Below are 18,562 nucleotides of genomic sequence, written 5' to 3'. Positions count from 1 at the left end.
TATTAAAAAACACTTTTTAAAAGTAATCTTCATGAATAATGAAACAGGTTGTCAAAAGCAAAAATTAAAAATGCTCTGTCCCCTTCTCTTGCCACAAAGTGAGGAATGCTCAAATGAGAAAACTGAATAAAATGGCTGCAATGATGACACTGGTCATTTAATTTGAACGGCACCGGCACAGACGGACATTGCATAGTCATTTCAGTTAAACTGGAGATCCACATCCCACTCTTTAATATCTCAAAAGAGAAAGCATTAGTGACAAACCAAACTTAATTCTAACAAATGATCACAACAGAAACGTGGCGTTTCTTCTGTATTTCAGCAGGAAGACACACCAGGGTGGCCAACTTGTTTTATTTCATGCAAAGGAACAGAATTAATGTACAGAATCTTCATCCTGAATTGTCAGATTATGAGAAGGGTGGCAATGAAGATATGGGTAGAAACCAGAAAATAACTTGGAAAAATGAAATGTATTTCAAGTTTAGGTTCATGATTAGTCACATGCTGGGAATTTGGTGTTTCCTTTAAAACTTTCAACTAAAGACAGGCAGCTATCCAGAATAGCCATGGTGAGTATACACAGGCTGAGAGTCCCCAGAGTCCAGGGTGATAATTGTATATTGACTTTTGAAAAGTTAGAAATGTGCAAAACTAATTCAGAAATAGTTTGGCTGACTACAGATGTCCAAAAGAGCCTGAAAGGTGTTATTTCTTTGAACATCAGGCATGCCGATGGTTTTAAGCAACTAGGGTAAAATAATCATTTGCATCAAGAAAGCAAGCTAGCAGTGTTTCAAAAATGAGTATTTGAAAGGTTAAACTTCCAAAATTTCTGCCTGCCATGGTTTCACTGCCTTGTAGGTACATTGCTATTAATTAAAGAAAATGAATTGATGAACCATTCCTAGTCTGTGAAATGAACTAATTACCTTTCTAGGCTTAGAAAACATTTCTCTATGACGGATTTGTCATTCCCCCAGTGAAAATACACAGTATAAATCCCATGGGGTGAGTTACTTTTCTTTGTGCTATCTTTCCTTATACTATCATTTTATCCCATGATTTTAAGGCAGATATATTTGGGATTCTCCCTCTCCCCCCAAAAAAGCCATTTATCCTGTTATTTTTGCCCATCCTACCAAAGAATATGATTGATATGGAAAATTTTAAATACCATCCAATGCTTCAAGTAAGTTTTACCCATTCCTAAAGATTCTATTTCAGTTGAAATTTTTGCGACTACAAATTTAGATGACCACAAAATAAAATATCAGACAATGGTTTGCTCTTATTTATATGTATATATAAAATGTTTTGCAATATTTGCAGCTTTCCAGTTCAAGTGTCACTTTTCAGAATGAACAGACCAGAAAAGATTTCCAATTGATGGCAGTGAAAGTTAGGACAGAAAAAGCCATTATATGCATATATTATTAGATCATAAAGCAAAATAACCACAACCTCTTTTCAAACCCTCATTCCCAATGTAAACTTTTGTTCATTCCTCCATATTTGTAAAGGAATCTGAATTAGTCTATAAAAATCACATTAAAAAGGTAAAATTATTTAAGTGAGATATTAACTGATCAGTATTTAATAAATTTTAATCCATAAAAATATAAATAAGAATGGTAAAATTTTAAGAAAAAAATATACATTTAGTGCAAGTTATGAATTACATTTTTTCTTCAGTATCAGCAATGGAACATTTTCCACTGTTTCTGAGGAAAAGAAAAAATGACTGATCTAATTTCAAGAAAAAAAAGTCCAGTGTTTTAGCATGCACTTAATACCAGATACAGCTATACAGAATAATTCCTTCTCTTTACTATCTGAGCAGCAGGACGTCTTTCCTTATGCTGCACAGCATTGGTATCATAGTATATCATAGTATTATCAATAATACAAAAAGTTTGCATAAGACTAGGTCACATTATCCATGAAGTCTGAGGCAAAAAATAATAATAAATCCTAGTTTAACCTTGAAAGTCAAGTTTACTTTTGTTAAATTATTTTAAACCACAGCATACAAAATTTCATACATGCTTCATTCAAGGTTATACCTGTTTTATCAGCTTTTGTCAGTGTCTGTACTGTCCAAGCATTTGAGGATGTACAAACTACATATTTAATGGCACAAGAAACACTCCCTTCTTGTGATGAAACCTCAGTAAAATCACAGTACATCTCAATATGAGAAAGGACTGCTTCAAAAGGGCACACCAATTTAAAGAGGCTTTGTTACAGCTCAGGAGAGAGAGAAAAATCAACTTCTTCTGGAATGTAGAAAGGTGGCGCAGAACAACTATACACTTCATGAGTTAAACACAACAATTTCAATGGTTAAAAAAGGGGGAGGGGTACAGGGATAAGACAATACAGTCTCAAAGATGGCTCAATGCAGAGTGATCCCTCCAGAAATAAGGACTGGCAGCACGTCTTCAATCCCCGTTCCAGGCTGGGTGTTGGAGAACTTCGGTCCTCTCGGCGGAAGCTCCCGCTGCACTATCATGGCGGATCGGACAGAGCCGGACGCATCCAGTGCAGAGCCGGAGGAGCTGACAGGCTGTTGCTCCCTATTGGACAGTGGAAAACCTCTCTATTCTCTCCTCTCCCTCCTCAAACCAACTCCTGCTTCTAGCGGACGGTTTGCATGCGCCACCGCCAAAGCCCCACTTCACACATGCTGCCTTGTTTTGAAGAAAAGAAAAAAAGATTCCCTCAGGTTAAAGCGTTGTGCTATTCAACAAGTGCACTTCCTCTTCCGTCTGCTCTCTCTCCTCAGCTATGGGGTTCAGTTGAACATTATTGAAGCGGGGTCTTGGTTTGCCATCTGGGCCATATGACGGAGGATATCTTTTTTTGTTATGATACCAAGGAGGCGCCTGAAAGGGACAAAGAGAAGAGGGCTCTTAGAACACAGCGGAGGCAAAGGAGCAAGGCTAAGTCTGTAGCCAGATCCTTTTTGTTGACAGGAGTAGAGAGCAAAGCAAGCGGCCTGATTTCTGTGTTTCAAACACAGAATTTATTTGATAAAAGTAATTATAAAATGACAAGCAACCATCATGTAGTCAGAAAAGAGCCGAAGCCCACCCAGCTGAGATGGTCGCTGATAGCGTGGTCTCCTTCCCACTGAGACACACACAGATCCGTGTTCCCATTGGGGCATTCGTTTATTGGGCTTCGAAATTTTGTTCAATGTATGCCAACAAAAAAGGAACAAAAGAGGAGGGGTAAAACAAGAAACAACAAAAAACCATAAGCATGAACAGAAAATGGCATCTACCCCATCTGGGAGAAAGAGTTATTTTCATAACATCATCAAGAAAATAGTAAAATATTTGAAAGCCAAATTATTTCCCACCTTTTAAAAGGTCAATCAATTCCCACTTACCCACCCCCCAAATTATTAAGGACTGTCCAGTTATTAAGATGCTGTCTTCATGAAAGCACATACATTTGAGATCAAAATGCTTAAGAGAGCCTCTACATGTAGAACTTGGTTTCCAAGCTTCAGAACTTCCCTTTGTCCCCAAGCATATCTGACACCCCCAGTGGTCTCCCGTGCTCACTGATATTTGCCTTTCTTGACTTTGGTCAAAGAATTCAATTACAGTGCTTTTATGAAAATCTTTGTGGTTAGCTTGTATTAAAAGGTAAGTGAAAAATCAAAGCATAAAGCAACCCTAAAAGGTATTATCTATCACAGAAGAAGCAAAAGCAGAATGAATGAGCGGCTGCCCGAATTATTTTGGTTAGTATTGTGTTGTTTTTTAAAAGGATGCATGAAACACTTGTGAAATATTAGCATACAATAGGAATACACAATAAGTTGTGCGCTAAAGCAGCAAATTGGGTGGACAGACTTAATACGAGTATGACTGATGCAGGGAAAAGACAAATTTTAAGGAATAATTAGGGTAAAATAACAAAATTGTTCTTAGTTAACACAACAGCCAGAACATGAAGCCAGTAAAAACAAAAGTGCATTTGACCTCAGGAGTGGTTCGTGGTATACTGGAAACATGTACATGGATCTAGGCACAATTCAATAATGAAATGGCAGGACATACATTGAATCACCAAAAGAAAAATAATTCATTCCTTTTAAAAAGACATGACTTGGAAGGTTATGGTGCATGGCAGAATAAACTAATAACAAATACACACAAATTATGCTCTGGTCCAATAGCTGACAAAAGACCTCCAGGGATTTATCTTTTGCCATGATCAGCAATCCTTACATTGCTAAGATCAGTAAAAAGTAATTCAATAGACTGTTTTTAATACAAAAACATTATTGGCTGGGGAGAACCACTACTAGCCAGGCTTCTTCTAAACCTGGTGCACCCACTAATTAAACCAAGCTGACCTGCCAGATGTCCTTTTTTAGGAATCTCCAATACTACTTTTACACCTCCAACTTCTTGCACTGCACACATCATAACAGACAATTTTGATGAGAGAAGCAGCTGTGGCTTAATTTCTATGCATGGAATTGCATACATTTCCAAGTTTATTTTACAGTTATAATCTGTCTGAAACAAATAAATTGATTTCATGGTATGATTTTGGTTGTTCAGCAGATAACAGGGTAAAAAGAGCACTGAACAGTTCACAAGTTTCATGCTTCCTGACTTCTAGGGTATCTAATTAGGAGATCTGATATATCTAATCACCAAGGGTTCGACGTGCTGCTTTAGTTGCTCGAGATGCTCTAATATGTTCTTCTTTGTGATGATCCCCAAGACAATCCTGAAACAGATCATGTTATGCTAATAACTGTGCAGGAAATTAAATGAAAGAAAAAAAAAGGTTCCAATCATAATGATAATGGATTAGAGAAAGAAAAATGAAAACATGAACTGTAAGAATGCTCTTAATAGAAGTTAGAAAAATTTTCAAAAATTAAAATCAGTGCCATTAGATTTCTATCTCATTTACAAAACATTGTTTTTAAAACATTAAAACAACAAAACCCCTTCAAAGAAATAGAGGTAAACATTTAAGATGAATGCAAAGAAAGCTGAACAATTAGCCTAAGTTTATATACATTTCAGGGGCCCTCTAAAAATAAAATCCACATATTAATGTTTCTTTTCCTTCAAAAAGGAAAAAAAAATTATCATCCCTAAGTTAGAAATGGACAGCAATAATTCAGCACAACTTCAGTAACAAAAGGAAAAATAAGAGGCTGTGACTATAAAGTTTGGGATACTAGAATTTTAATATCAACTAGAATTTAACTTAATCAGTGGGCACTCAATGTTTTTATAGACAACATCCTAACTTTCATGTATTTGGTTTATGCCATTTTAAAATCTTTGGTAAGATCCTAGAATTTTTATGGTGTGAAACTACAAATGCATTTCTAAATATTGTTCTATTCTAACAACAGAATTAAAATTAAAACATTAAATAAAAGTAGCAAAATTAGTTTGATATAAATTGGTGTTACAAATCATCTGACTGCTTGTACCAACAAATAAAAATAAAACGTTGTGTTTGGAGTAGTTCAGTGGGTTTAAACAGTGTATATGTGTGTGTGTGTGTGTGTGTATTTAATATATTAACTATACATATTTAAATCTTGATTATGTGCTTAGTTGCTTATTCTGAAAATCAAATACTTGTCTCACTCAAATTTCATGTCTCTTGTCTGATTATTTCCGTTCTAAAATTATTTCCGTTCTAAAAAATTGGTTATTCAACTTTTGGAGTAATATGTACTACTGTAGCACTCCTAGAAAAATCAGCCCATAAAATGAGAGTGAGCTATATCTTCCCCATTTGCTTTGTGAAGATAGTTCCAGATCAGAGATATAAAATGAAATTTAAAATATATACAATAAATATAAAAAATAATATAAATATTAAAATATATAAAAATAAAATACAAAAAACTCTACCTCTCAAAGAAGTTTTGATTTATTAAATTAATAAAATGACAAGGAAAAAGTGAAATGCTAAATATATTTCCATTTAAGAACAAAAAATATGTCTTTTTAAAATTAAAAATATAAGTATCAAAAGAAAATGACTTAGTAGCTGCTATTAAAAATAACCATCAATAAACAATGTTTATTAGTGTATTCTCTGAAGATGTTAAATGTGACTTTCTTTAATTTTCTGAAGTATCTTTGGTACTATAGGCAAGCACCAAATGGGGTCCTAGGCAGAAAAACATTTTTAAGTGTTGTCTCAATTTTGGAAGTTTCATTTCTCTCCATGATGTAACTAACTGTGGAGTTCCATGTTTCACTCAGTCACCGTTATAATTTTCCAAATCTAAAAATGTGGTTATGAACTATGAAAACACTCATAAGATACTCAAAACCGCACTATGGAAAAGCACTGATTTTCTGCCTAGGCTTTGTGACTGTGATTCATATATTTATTTAACTTTTCCATTTCTATCAAATTGATTATAAAACATACTTGCTTATTAACTCCCCCCCCAAAAAAAAATAGAGATCAGAATGAACCAGGAAATATCTATAAACTTAAAATATTGGATAAGTTAGCATCTGAGGTCCCTTCCAGGCTTAGGTATAATCCTGTAATAGATAAAATGAACGCCACCCAGCTGATTGCTCATACAGACATGTGAGGATCAGGGCATTTTCTCAAAAGGCAAAAACAGGCAAAGTGTAATGAAAGCCAAATACATATCTGATGTGTGCGTATACATACACACACACACACACACACACACACACACACACACACATAGAGGAAAAAAGTTTCTTACAGGGTTGTTATTTAGTTTAAAGGCCTCACAGTTTGTTTTTTTACACCATCTCATTTTATACAAAAATATAATCCAATTTTCCTAAAAGAGAAATTAGCAAACAAACATTAAAATTAAATGAAGTAGTCCTTAAGTATAGTCAATACAATTTAGTATTTATTATATAAAAGTGAAGAGAGAAGTCATGTCAAGCAAAAATATGTAGGAATACTCATCACAATATAATCACCAATACTAACTTCTATACTGAATCTATTTCTAAATTAAAAAAAAAAAAAAAAAAACTTTTCCCAGTTAGTGTATTTGTTCTTCAAGAAAATTTTAACAATACAGGAAAAGGTGCTAAAACGTTATAAAAATGTTTTGTTGCACACCTCTTTTCCAATCAGCATATGCAATACTCAAAAGTCCTAAATTCTAGGCTTTACCTGATAGTCTTTCATTTTTACTAAGTGATGTTTTCATTGCTTTATTCTGGCTATGACCACAATGGGCAGAAATGAGATAAAATTTAAAGTTTAATTCTGCATCGCTCTATGCAACCCTGGTTTTGTTGGTGCAAAAACATACAAAAGAAAATATTCATTCTGCTGCTCAATTTGGATCTTTGTCCAAAGGTCTATTTGATCTTCCTTTTTGACTAAAAATCCAATTTTCTGTTGCCAAATGGAATTTTGAGTAGAATACTTTGGCAACTGTTCTTTTAATTCACATAACATTTTCTTTTCTAATCATAGCATAGGAATCCCAAATTTTTTTTATCTTTATCTATGAATTAATTTTCTATGCATCATCTTCAAAAACACTATTCCCCAATTCCAAGGACCCCAGTATAGTTCCAAAGAGCACTACCATTAGAGAGCAGAGAAAGGACATTAGTTAGCATACGTGAGGAGCAGTATAGATTGTAAAAGAGTAGGCAATGAGGGATATTTAAAGTTATATTTTTATATATGAATATATTTTAATGTCCTAAAATTTGTTTAACATGGTATATATTTTTCCCCCTTTTAAATCACACAGATTATAATAAAGCGATGTCCTAGTAACTATAACAAACAGGAGGGTCTAATTTCTAAACCTTGCCCAAGACATATAAATGTGTTCCTAGGGTTCAGAGTTTAGTTTGTGTATCTCCATATCCCACTAGCTACTTGCATTCTGGATATTCTATAGACTTGCAGCATTATCTACTCAGAGCTACAATTCTTCCACTTATTTGTCAATCAATCTCATTTGAATGCTTGTGAAATTATGCCCTATTAAGAACGTGAATCTAAGCTTTGCAATTCATTGGCCCATAGTAATATTTCAGAGGCCCTTTCATAGATATTAAACCATAAAAACTAGGATAGGATTCCCATGCTGTCGATAACATATTTCTAGAAGAAAAAAGGCTAAAAAGGGAAAGGCACTCAAGAAATGCAACGAGAATGGACAATGAACAGAGAAAAAGGAGATGAGGACAAAAGAGATGCCCTGATTCAAGAAATAATAAGGAAGTAGTGACATTGGGAGGCAGAGAGTGTGGAGAGCAAAATATACTGTCCATTATTAATTGCTACGACTCTAATCTGCACAGCCCTGGTGATATTTCATTTCAAACTAGTTGTTTTGATGACTACTTTGGTAAATAACTAACTCTTAGAGAAATGAGATAGTGAAAATTTGTTGCTCATTAGTAGCTCTTATAAAAGATTTCCCAAAATAGTAGGAGACAAAAGAAGACAGGGAAGGCAATAGAAAATACTGATTAAAATGAAACATTTGGCTAACCCATGAATTTCATTGTCAACCTCCACCTTCAGGTTAAACAAAGTCAGCTGAAATAAGAATACCAGTAATATTGAGATAACCATGTCAAAACTGACGAACAACAAAAGAAAATAGATTTTCCCTCAGTATTTTTAATGGGCAATTTTAAGTCCCAATATCTCTTAACAGGTATTATAATCTGTGTCCAATAAATTTTCTTGTAGGAAAATTACATAGCATCTTTGCAAATACTAGGGTATCCTTTGGAACTGTCATTGTTATGACTAAGCTGAAGATAACAAGCATAAACCCAGGTAAGCAGGAATCTGACTGCTCACTACTGAAATTCTAGGAAAAATAAGCCACAGCACTCCCATCTGAAATCCTCTGAGCAGCCTCATCCCTGCAAAGTGGCCACTCCAAAAGGCCAGAGATCCAAGACCCATGGCTCCTGTTCTAGCCAATGTCTTGACTTTCTTGGTACCGGACTTACCCATTGTGTGTCACAAGGCACTGCCTCAGACCCAACTTTCGGAAAATATCCACCACGATCTCCATGGGGGTGTGGTCAGTTACGGTGAATGGGCTCATATCAAGAATGCTTCGCAGTTTCAGTGGCCGAGGACTTTCTGCTGGAAGAGATGGAGTGTGCTGGGCAAAACAAACCCGGGAGCTGCCAACAATGCCTTCTTGCTTTTTTCTGGCACTTTCTGAAAAGACAGAGAAAACCAAAAATACAAATGGAGAATGGGCTTATCATTCTATAAGCAACCTGCACATTCAGGAATAAATAGAATGTTCACAATTTTTTGTATTCTTTTTTTTTAAAGACAATTGAAATCAAATGACTTTGGTAGGATCACATAGCTTGTTATTGTCTGAAGCTAAATATGAATTCAGGTTCTCCTGACACCAGGGCCAGTACCCTATCCAATGCACCACCTAGCTGCCCTCCTTTTAACATTTTTTTTTTTAAGTTTTCCTGACTAAAAGAGAAACTAAGTTCAGAAGCTGGCTAAATTTTGATTGTTGGAAAGCCTACCTGCTTACTAATTTTTTAAATCAAGTTTCATGCTCCAAAGCAAAGTATTTTGGTGGAAAGTGAATGTAAATCAACACGTGCTATGTTCATTTTTTTTCCTTTTTTCTTCTTTTTTTCCTCTCATGGTTTTTCCCTTTAGTTCTTATTTTTCTCTCCTAGTAAGATTCATAAAGAAAGATGTATTTTTAAAAACTGATGTACACGTATAACCAGGAAAAAAAAGGAAAATAATAAAAGATGGAGGAGAGAAGTATTTTTGGTGAATTTTTAAAGTTTGACATGCAAGATAAATACCTCAAAAGGAAATGTGTTCTTAATGGTATAGGGAACTCCTAAGTGAAGATTCCCTCTCAGGGTAGGCTGGTATCATCTCTGCAGTAGAGTTTTAAGAGTTGCTTAACAACAAAGCCAGTATGTGTCAAGAGGTAACCAGGTTTTCCTGGCTTTAAGACAAATTCTCTTTGTAATATCTTATTCATCACATTTAGCTATGATTTCAGGGAAAAATACAAACATGAAGCAGATATTTTGGGGGGGTTATACACAAAGGGAGAAAGTGACAGTCATTGTGACAGTCATATTCTTCATAAAAAGTAGATGAGAAATAATATAATGTTTACCAATACAGTAATTATGTTATAAAAAAAATTTTTTTAAAGATACAAGTTCATGAACCCCAAATTAAGAGAACTGCCAGGGTATTGAGAAGTTAAGTGATTTGTCAAGGATCACAGAGTTATTCAAAGGGAAAACTTCAACATCTTTTAAGTAAACTGGCCCTCTCATTTATTATATCATACTAACTCTTAAAAGAATCTTAGTTCCCCCGCCTTTTTTTAATTTTTAAAAAACATCTATCTCCCAGTTCTCCTTTCCTCCATAGATGCCTCTCATAATGAAAAAGGTAATCTAAAGAAAACAAACACGTAATGATGTCTTACCATATAAGTCTTTCCATATCTATAGTCTACAACTTTTCTACCTCATCACCAGCTATCTGTAGTCAAATAGTAGTCAAAACTAGTTAACGAACTGATTTGAATTCTGAAGTCTTTTTATGACGTTTTCCTTTAAATTAACTATGGTCATTATGTATACTGTTCTCTTTATTCCATTTGCTTTGCTCTACAATAATTGGTATTTTTCTCTCAATTCCTGATTCTTACAAGTCCATTTACATTTATTAAACACCCTTTTTTCAGAAACCCCAGGTAGGCAATTACTTCATTTCCAGTTTCTTATCATAAAAGTGCTGCTTTCAATATTTTGGCACATATATATATATATATATATATATATGTATATATGTGTGTATATATATATAAAAATTTCTTTTTCCTAAGTCTTTGACATTTGAGGTGAATGCCCAGCAATTCATACTCTATGGTTCAAAGGGGTATTAAGAATTTAGCTTTTTTTTTTTTTTTTTTTTTTTTTTTTTTTTTTTTTTTACTATAGGTTAAAATCATTTTCTAGAATGGCTAGATCATTTTATAGCTCCACCAAAAGCTTACTAGTTTTTCCACAATCATGTAATATCAGTTGTCTTAACCTCCCCCTCCCCCCCCCCTCGTAATGTCCGGGCTAGCTCTCTGGTGGGCCTCAGGATCAGCCCGAGCGAGGCTTTGGGCATGGTGGGGAAGTGAAGTGAAGGAGGCAGGAGAGCAGACACATGGATGGTCAAAGATGGAGTCTGGCCTCTGGAGTCTGAAGCCTGAAGTCTTCCCTGTGGATGAAATCACTGTGACCCAGAAAGCAAGGATCTTCTGTGACGCCTTTAAATACTCCAGTACAATCATATCACTACTTCACACAGAGCATGTCCAACCACACTTGAGCATGCACCAAATTGTCTGTAGAACCATCACCTCACCATATTACCTTAAATATATGTACCTGACTAGAGTGAATACATCAATAGCTAGAGAACTATTATCTCATCAACTACATTGAATTTTAAGTATACCTTTTCAGAGTTCTAGCCCTCTACACCCCACCTTTCTTACTTAGCTTTAAGCACTGAATGAGCTGTTGCCACAGTCAAACTGAAAGTATCAAAGAATTTAGCTTTAAAAAAATCAGTTTACTACATCCAGAGCCATCTCCAATTGTCCTGATCTATCTATATCTGGCCGGATGGCTCCAGAGGAAAAAGTGAAGCTGGTAACTTTGCACAGTCCTCTCACTTAAATCTCATTTACTTGCATGTCACAGTATCACCTCCTTGATGTCATGGTTATCTTGAAGAATGAAGGACAAAAACTTTTATTATCTTTGACAATTTGTTAGGGCTGAGCCCAAACCTGAGAGCTTTTTTTTTTATTTTCTCTTATCACTGATAACTTAGAACATTTTAATGTGATTGTTGACTACCTGTATTTCATTTTCTAAAAAACAGCTGCTCATGTTCTTTGACCTTAGAGACATCTAGAGTTTATCCCCTCTACCCAATCAATAGCTTCTACTGTTATTTAGAAATTATATTAATTTTATAAATAAAATTAGAAGATACAGACCATCTTTATCCCAAAAACCAAAGTAAATTTTCATTATGCATAGAAAGAACAACCTCTCTCTAAGTATAAGTACATAGCCCATTATTAGATCCAATCAGTAAGTTCCATTTCTTAAACATACTATGGAATAGTAGACTTATCTTCTCTAAGATTATCTGAGGATAAATAAACCAGGGCTGCAACCTGAATCTTCCATTGCTCTAAGTCACAAAAGCTGGTTTCAGGAAAACCTGAAACTAGTAGAGATAGTAGAGATAGAGATAGAGAGAGTCTATCTCTAACAATTTTTGCAAACCAAAGGATCTTATGTCTAGTCTCTACCTTTTTCATCCTTTCTGATGTTAGGCCATTAAAACAGATCCTGAACTAATGGCAACAGAGAAAAAAATAGAAGGAAGATTGATCTGTAAAGAGGATCTTTTTAGGGAAGAAGCCAAAACCCTTAGAATATTATAGTTTCCAATTCCTTAGCAACAAAGATTATTGGTAGCAGCCCTGACCTTTAAAAAACAAAAGACAAATATGGATTAAGTTTGAGGGAACTCTTTGGCAAATAGCTAGTACCTTAAGAGGACAGCAGTGCCACCAATCTCATGGGAAGATAATTTTTTTCCCCTTTATTATGTAACCACTCACTCTATGACAAGTTTTTTTTAAGAATTTAGCACAAATAGAGTATAATGATTTCAAACCAGCATCTGACCAAAACAATCATATATTCCTCTTTTTGGCCTATGTATCTAAGTCAATATATTAAACCTAAATCACAAAACTGATGGTAAAGCCCATTAAATTTGAAATTCAATGGAAGAGATCAAAGAACATTTAAGTTTAGGTTATCTAACAACGTTATTAAAGAGTAAAGGATCACCTAGCTATCTGAAGAGCAACTGATTTTAACTTAAAGAGTACTCTAAATAATATCATCTTACTCAGTTTTACTATATTTCCTTTTATTAAAGGAAGTTTGCTTTCTATTCTAATGACAACTAATACTGAAGAAAATGAGAAACTATATTTGGCAGAAATAAAACCTATGAGTATAAACTTTTCCCTAAGAATAAAAAGTTTATTGATATGCCATTGATTCAACACACACAATCTATTTTTCCCTTAAATATGAACAAGAAAATAATCGAAAAACAGTGAAAACTCTTACCTATTGCAATAGTCAAGTCTCTTCTGAGGGCAAATCCCACTAGTCTCTGAGATTCTTTTGACATGATGACAGGAAAACCATTATAGCTGGTCTCGTTGATCATATTTTCTATGTCATCCACAGTCATATTATCTTGTGTCAAGACTGCTAGGGGTGGATCACTCCTTCGAGGTCTCATAACATCAGCAGCTAATGTTGTGTGCGTGAATTCTTCTTTTGCATCCAAGAAAGGATACCCATTCAACCGGATGTGTGCTTCATAAATGCCTTCTCTACCAAAGGCGTCACCTACCCATTTACTGGTCATTACTGCAGCCATAAGGGGCACAATATATTCCAGGCCACCAGTAAGCTCAAAAACAATAACCACCAGAGACACAGTCATTCTTGTCACACCACCTGTTAAGATCAATAATAATCAGATAAGAATAAGATCCATTAGTATGCTTATTATTTTTTCTTATTTTTTTAACTTTTTTTTTTCTTAAAAGTAGGCAGTTAAGACTCAAATCACCTATTTATAATAGGACCAAGTCACTAAAAATAAGTAGCATAAAATTATACTTCAGTAAAACAGGAAGACAAGGAATTAAAAGCATATTATTATAGAATCATAACAGGTATTATCAAAATTATTTCATGCCCCACTTGAAGTGATTTCATCTTTGAAGATTCAAAGATTCCAATATGATATGAACCATATCACATTTGTGCTCTTACGAAAACCTACTTTTGTTTTTGTCAGGATTGGGAAACCACCACAACTCTTCCATTGCCAGTGACATCCTAATCAAACCTATTATGAAGGGTTGATCTAAAAGAGAATTTTCCTGCCTTTTATTTGTCTTACAGAATTTATCCATTCCAATGACTTCAACTATTTATTCTACTATACTGTTGCCAAATCTATAGTCTTTAGTCTTCTGCTCTATTTGGAATTCTAATGTTACATCTAATTACCTATTGGTCATGTAAGACTTAACCCACTATTAATATCAGTAAATTTAATTTAAACTCGTCAAAACATCATAGAATTTAGGCCCTAAAATTAGACCTTGAAATCATCCAATCCAAACTCCTCATTACAGAAGGAAAATGGTTGAGAGGTAAACCACCTTTTCCCAAGGACCCATATGCAAAGTTACCCAATTTGCCTCATTCCAAATCTATGGCATTCTTTCCACTAAACCATCAACTACCTTCGATGTTTCTGTACAAGTCAATTCCTAACTCAAACTTTCCAATATCTATAAATAACCCCATCATTCCCAGGCTAGAAAGCTTGGCCTTATCTTTGCCTCAACTTTTCCTTCATCCTCCCTAACCAACAACCAATCAGAAAAAACAACAACAAACATTCATGTCTCTCTCATTTCCCTGCTCAAAAGCCTAAAGTAGCTCTCTAATGCCTACTATATCAAGTCTAAACTCCTCTCTCCAACTTCAAAGTTCTCCACAATCAAACCCATCCTAACTTCCCAATATCCCCAATGCATACTATCCATTCTTGTGAAGCTGATTTCCTTACAATCGTCCTTTCCATTCCTGTAACTTTGCTCCAATTATTTTTTTCACTTGGAATTATCTTCTTTTCTTAACCAACCCTCACTCATACTTTATGCTATCTCAAAAATATCACCTTTTTCAAAAAACCTTCCCTGACTATGGAATCTCTCATTCATTTCCCTCTGCCCTGAATTGTTACAATACAGGAACACAGAGAATCATTAGAGAATTATAAAGGACTCTCAAGGCATTCTAATAAAATCCATAAAAATTCCTTCTACCTTCTTATCACAAGTGGTCACTCAGCCCCTGCTTTAAGACTACAAATGTGTAGCAAGGAAGAACTCATACCTTCTGAAGTAATAGTTCTTATAGACAATTATTAAGGAATTAACAAATTTAATATGCCTTTCTACAACTTCAACCTTTATTTCAAGTTCTGGCCATCAGGAAAAAAAAGCAGTTTCATCACTCTTTCTCATGACAGTTCAAATACTTATAACTCATATACTTCTTCAATCTTCTATTCTCTAAGCTAATCATCTCCAGATATTTTAACCTATCCTTAAAGACAGTCACTCTTCTAGTTGCTCTCATATTCTACTTTGCCTAAAATCTGATACACATACTCCAAATGTAGTATGACCAGAGAAGTATACAATAAGGCTATCAATTTCCTTGTTCTGAACATCATGTGTTTCTTAATTAATGCAGCATTAAATTCTGGGGTCAACATTACATAGTATTCACTCATGTTAGACTAAAGGAAAACTCTTAGGTCTTTAGCTAGATAAACTGCTATGTAGTCACATCTCCCCAAATTGTGCTTATAAAGTGATGTCTGGAATCCAAATCTGAACCCAAATTTTACATTTATCTTCATTAATTTTTATCTTAGTTGATTAGACCGGCTGTTCTAGCCTCTCTAAATCTTTTTGGGATGCTGACTCTCAATTCAGCCTGTGAGCTACCCATCCATTCATGTTACCTACAATTTGATATGTATATCTTCTAGGGATGTCTCTACATCACTATAAAAACAAAGTTTTGAATACTAACATGTTAAGCATTAAATACTGTGTCTTAATCACACATTTTAGTACCTACTGTTTTGTTTCTATATTAATATTAATTGCTGACACTTGGATATATAACTCACAACTCCTATCAATGACAATTATATAGCAAATAAATTCCTACTGAATGAAAGGGACTGATTCTTTGCTTATGCTTATAAATGATTATACAAAGCTACATGATATTTTACATATACTGTTAATTCACTTCTAAAGAAAGTTTTACTTTCATAGTAAAAGAACCCCCCAAAAGAGAAACATTTATGGCCCCATTATAAATACTGATCTTAGTGTATGTGTGTATATGTGTGTATGTGTGTGTCTGTCTGTCTGTCATTGGTGAAACTTGTGCTAACACAATCCTCTTGAACACAATGCAAAAACAGACTCTTGTATTAAAATTAAATGTTATCAAAGGACATATAGGAATGCATAAGATATTCCATCGCACACCTATGAAACAGGTTTTTGGATACTGACACTTCTGTGAACAAGTAAATTTTAAAAATAAAATGTAATGTAACTGCAGGTAAACATAAATGGTGCTATCTGTCTAGTGCCAATTAGTAGTACCATTACTTCATTTCAATTAATACCTTTAAGATAAAAGGCAATATATTTGGTTTTCTTTCAAACATAGTTACCTAAGCATGCAGCAGCGCCAACCATGGCATAAAGGCCTGGGGTAATACAATCAGCTCCGACTCCACACCACTCTTTAAAAACAAACCAGTCATGATGATAATAAGCTAGCTGCTCCACAGCAATTCCCACAATCCTTCCTGCTATGGCTCCAATTGCCATACTGGGAATGAACAAACCAGATGGAACCTATAAATTATAGCAAGAGAACTACTGGTGAAGTTCACATTTAAAAATTTATGTCTTAAGTATACAAATTTAAAATATCAATTCATATCATTCAAAATCAAAAATATCAATTAAAAAGTCAAACAAGCAAAGACTAAGCACTTCTATGTGCAAGACCCTAGGTTGCACTGGGAATTACAAAAACAATGTGAAAACATCCCTTCCTTTAGCGAGTTGATAATCTTCTCCAGCTTTGCTTTAGTTACAATCCTTTGATTCATTATTCCAGTGACAGTCCTGAAACCACTTTCTATGAGCCTGTGTCTACCAACATGACTGGTTTCCCTCACAAACACATATAACAAAATTCTGCGGGGTTATCATCTTATGTTTGTTTTTTCTGTTTTGAACAGATATATATGGGGAGCTCCTGGTTGAGGAACTTCCTTCTTTCATGGCCAAACAGGATGTTGTCTGCCTTGTCAATTAAGTTCAAGTCCCTGAGAGAGGAGGTGATCTGCCCACAGCTATGCAGCCAGTTATGTGTCAGAAGCAGCTCTTAAACCCATTCTTTCTGAAATTCTACTTCTATTCTGACACTCTATTCACTACACTATATCAAATAGCACTACATCCTATGATGGGATTTAAAGATGAAAGGGTCTTAAAGAACACCTAATCCAACATTTTATGGATTAGAAAAAACATAGTATATCCCTTCTCCTATTACACAGGACTACAACACATGTTATCCTTTATTCAGTTCATCATCTCAAAAGTTTCTTTTTAATTTCATTTAGTGAAATACTTCAGTGTTGATTCAAAACTCTACTTTTCCTGATACAGAATAATAGATCTCTCCTATTATATGGCTATGGAAGAAACAAATCTACCCACATCACCTAAAAATCAAATCAAATCTAAAGAATTATGAATTGTTGGAATAGCTATTAATTTACACCAAGTATGGTTTGACAAGGCTGAGCTATAATGTAGAAAACATCAGACCTGGCTATATTAATGAAGAAAACCTCCAACTTGGTATCATAAGATCACATCTGAATACCCCTCTGTCACTTAACACCTATGTGACCTTGGGCAAGATATTTTACCTCTCTCTGTCTCAAGTTTCTTTTAGATGGAAAATAGGAAGGAAGGAGAATAGCTACACTGTCTACTTCACAAGGTTATTTTGAGAATCAAGTGAAATAATGTACTCAAAGCACTGTTTAAAGCATAAAGCAATGTTAGTTTTGATTATGATGATACTATGGCTATGTAGTGGGAAAAGCACTGTGTTGGGGGAGAAGATAAAACATTCCTACTGTGACTGAGGCTTTGATCAGATGATGTTTGGTTCTAAATACTACATTTTTAAATTAGATTTTTATTATTTTTTTTTATTTTCTATTGCTTATATTTCTTCCTGTATTCTTCCCTCTAATTGGGGCAGGGGGAATTTTCCAGTAAAACCAATGAAAACACATACAAAAAAACTTGACATTACACACAGTGTTCCACACCTGTGCATCTCTACTTCTGCCAAGGAGCAAAGGTAGACATCTTCTCATCTTTCTTTATAATTTCACATACTTCAATTTCATTTATTCTGTGATCATTTTTCTTTACAATTACATTGCTAGGTGGAGCAGTGGATACAACACCAGCCCTAAAGTGAGGAGGACCTGAGGTCAAATTTGGCCTCAGGCTTCCTACCTATGTGACCCTAGGCATGTCACTTAACCCCAATTGCCTCAGGAAAAAAAAAAACATAAACCAATTACATTGTTTTCAGTGTTTATTAATCTTTCTAGCTCTGCTTACTTCACTTTGCATCTATTCATGCCTTTCCTTGTTCTTCTGTTTTCATCAAATTCATCTTTTCTTATGGCATAGTGACATTCCATTACATTCAAGTACCCTAATTTGTCCTCAACTGTT

At 34.6% G+C, this 18,562-nt stretch overlaps 1 protein-coding gene across 4 annotated transcripts in view; it reads right to left on the bottom strand.

Moving 5' to 3' along the window:
- Positions 1 to 308: 308 nt before the first annotated feature.
- Positions 309 to 18,562, bottom strand: part of CLCN3 (chloride voltage-gated channel 3) — a 94,763-nt gene continuing 76,509 nt past the window's right edge. For 2 of the 4 annotated variants that reach the window (XM_051965957.1, XM_051965958.1), the window contains 5 exons: positions 16,456 to 16,642; positions 13,230 to 13,628; positions 9,006 to 9,222; positions 4,686 to 4,761; positions 309 to 2,891 (listed from right to left, as the gene is read on the bottom strand). In XM_051965957.1, coding sequence (XP_051821917.1) covers positions 2,733 to 2,891; positions 4,686 to 4,761; positions 9,006 to 9,222; positions 13,230 to 13,628; positions 16,456 to 16,642 — 1,038 coding nt within the window. In that variant the 3' untranslated portion in view covers positions 309 to 2,732. The remainder of the gene's footprint in view (positions 2,892 to 4,685; positions 4,762 to 9,005; positions 9,223 to 13,229; positions 13,629 to 16,455; positions 16,643 to 18,562) is intronic. The other 2 variants (XM_051965960.1, XM_051965961.1) reach the window with 1 other exon arrangement.

Source organism: Antechinus flavipes, chromosome 6 (genome assembly GCF_016432865.1).
Source record: "Antechinus flavipes isolate AdamAnt ecotype Samford, QLD, Australia chromosome 6, AdamAnt_v2, whole genome shotgun sequence".
NCBI classification, from domain to species: Eukaryota; Metazoa; Chordata; class Mammalia; order Dasyuromorphia; family Dasyuridae; genus Antechinus; species Antechinus flavipes.
The sequence above is the reverse complement of the archived record's forward strand: the minus strand, read 5'-3'. Positions and strand labels throughout refer to the sequence as shown.